The 1,792-nt window shown below is 56.2% G+C and overlaps 1 protein-coding gene and 1 long non-coding RNA gene across 2 annotated transcripts in view; both read left to right on the forward strand.

Moving 5' to 3' along the window:
• The first annotated feature begins 6 nt into the window (after window positions 1-6).
• LOC105516925 lies at window positions 7-826 on the forward strand. The gene is made up of 2 exons (XR_001002579.1): window positions 7-60; window positions 428-826. It is a non-coding gene; the product is annotated as an uncharacterized LOC105516925 (long non-coding RNA).
• Window positions 827-1,295: 469 nt separating this feature from the next.
• Window positions 1,296-1,792, forward strand: part of NEDD4L (neural precursor cell expressed, developmentally down-regulated 4-like, E3 ubiquitin protein ligase) — a 385,260-nt gene continuing 384,763 nt past the window's right edge. Inside the window, exon 1 of the mRNA XM_011949557.1 lies at window positions 1,296-1,372. Within this exon, the coding sequence (XP_011804947.1) occupies window positions 1,313-1,372 (60 nt within the window). The 5' untranslated portion in view covers window positions 1,296-1,312. The remainder of the gene's footprint in view (window positions 1,373-1,792) is intronic.

Consider the following 1,792-nt stretch of genomic DNA (forward strand, 5'->3'; position numbering starts at 1 on the left):
GGCGCCGGCTCCATGGCGACCGGGCTCGGGGAGCCGGTCTATGGACTTTCCGAAGACGAGGTGAGTGGCACCCCCTTCCTGCCCGGGACTCCCCAGGGAGTTCCTGTCCCGCGCCGGCAGGGGGAGGGGAAAGGGGCCGCTCCCGGGGTGCTCGTGCCCGGCGTCTGCAGGAGCCCCAAAGCGGGAAGGCCCCAGAGCGGGATCGAGGGGAGCTTGGGTCCTTCCGCATCCCCCACCTTCCGCAAACCGAGCGCATTGTTTGTAAATAAAGCGGCGCGGCGCTCTTGGACCTGGGGGTTCACTCCGCCGCTCCTCGCTTTTGGGAGGGGGCACGCGCGCCTCTCTTCCCCCTTCCTGTCTTCCCCCTTCCTCTCCAAGCAGCGTCTCCTGGGGCTGTTGGGCAACTTTCCGCCTCTCGCCCCTGCAGCCCGGGAGTCCATGATGCATGTCACGTCTGGGTCGCGCGGCTGGAGACCCAGGGCTGCGGAGGAGCCGGATCATTTCCCCCTGGAACTTTCTGTCTCATGATTGTGTGGATCAGCAGGCGCTCAGAAGCCTGTGCTTGCTTATCCCGCCGGGAATGGGGGACACGCTGCGTGTGTCCCTCCCCTCGTTTTGCAAAGTCTACGGCCAGGATTGTGGATTTCGGAGCCTCGGTGGGGGAGGTGTTCAAGGCTGGTGGCAGGTGCTCCTGAAAACTTGGGGAGGAAGCTTGCAGCCCTGCCATTTTTTTCCTTCCGTGGATTCAAAGCCCGGCACCTCCGGGGTGGGTGGGGAGAGGAAAGCTCAATTGATCTCTTTTATTAATAAAGCGAATGAATAAGCCACGCCTTCCAGGCGGTCGGTTTCACTGGAAAGGGCTTTGTTTTTACCTTCACTCTCTCTTCCGTGTCTCCCACTCCCCCCTTTTGAAACAGTCCTTCTAAATCACTGCCTAGTCCTCTTTCGACCAGCCACGCTCGGCCCTTACTGGTATGTTGCTCTGCCAAAAAGGGGGGTGGGACCCTTGTCGCGGGCGCGGCGTGACAGGCAGGCTGGATGGAGCAGGTAGGAGTGGTTTGCCATCTGGCGGGGTACGCGCTCAGGTCTGGCTACCCTTTCGAGAGGTGAATTTACAACCCAAGAAGCATTACTCAGCAGGGAGGTATTTCCTATCCTGGTTGTGTATTTCATGAAAAGTTGATGCCTGGAAATTCAGGCTTTCTCGATTTCTCTTTCTTTCCCTCCCTCCTTTCTTTTCAGAGGTTCCCTCTTTCTCTCGTGATGGGGGTGGGGTTGGAAGAAAGGCTATTATCTGAGACAGGCTCGCGTTATGGCTCCGCTCTGTGCAGCTCTCCTACCCTGGCATGGTGTGTGTGTGCCTGTGTGCTACGTAAGTGTGGAATGAAAGGTATTTGGGGGTGGGAAGGGTGTTTGGGGTATGAATTGTTTTCTTAGCGGTGCTAGGCAAAGCTTGATGTATTTATTTGATCAAAGAATGATCACAGTGCAAATAATGTGTGATTTGTGTGTTTGATTACTTTGCCTTGCTGTGCTTTTGTAAAATAATTTCCCGTTTTGTGTAACTACCTGGGGATAGGTGAAAAGTAGCATTGTTTCATTGACCCCGGGGGATTCTCCTCTCCCTCCTGGCTTCTCTCTTTGAGGAGCTTTCCCTTGCATCCTTTACTTCTCCATTTAATTCGTGGCAGTAGAGGGCAGGCCCTGAGCTCTTAGAGTTGCAGAGACACCGACATTCCTAAACAAAGGGACTGCTTGGGTTGACGTATTGCGGGGAGGGGTGGGGGCGGGG

This window comes from Colobus angolensis, unplaced genomic scaffold (genome assembly GCF_000951035.1).
Source record: "Colobus angolensis palliatus isolate OR3802 unplaced genomic scaffold, Cang.pa_1.0 Scaffold108, whole genome shotgun sequence".
NCBI classification, from domain to species: Eukaryota; Metazoa; Chordata; class Mammalia; order Primates; family Cercopithecidae; genus Colobus; species Colobus angolensis.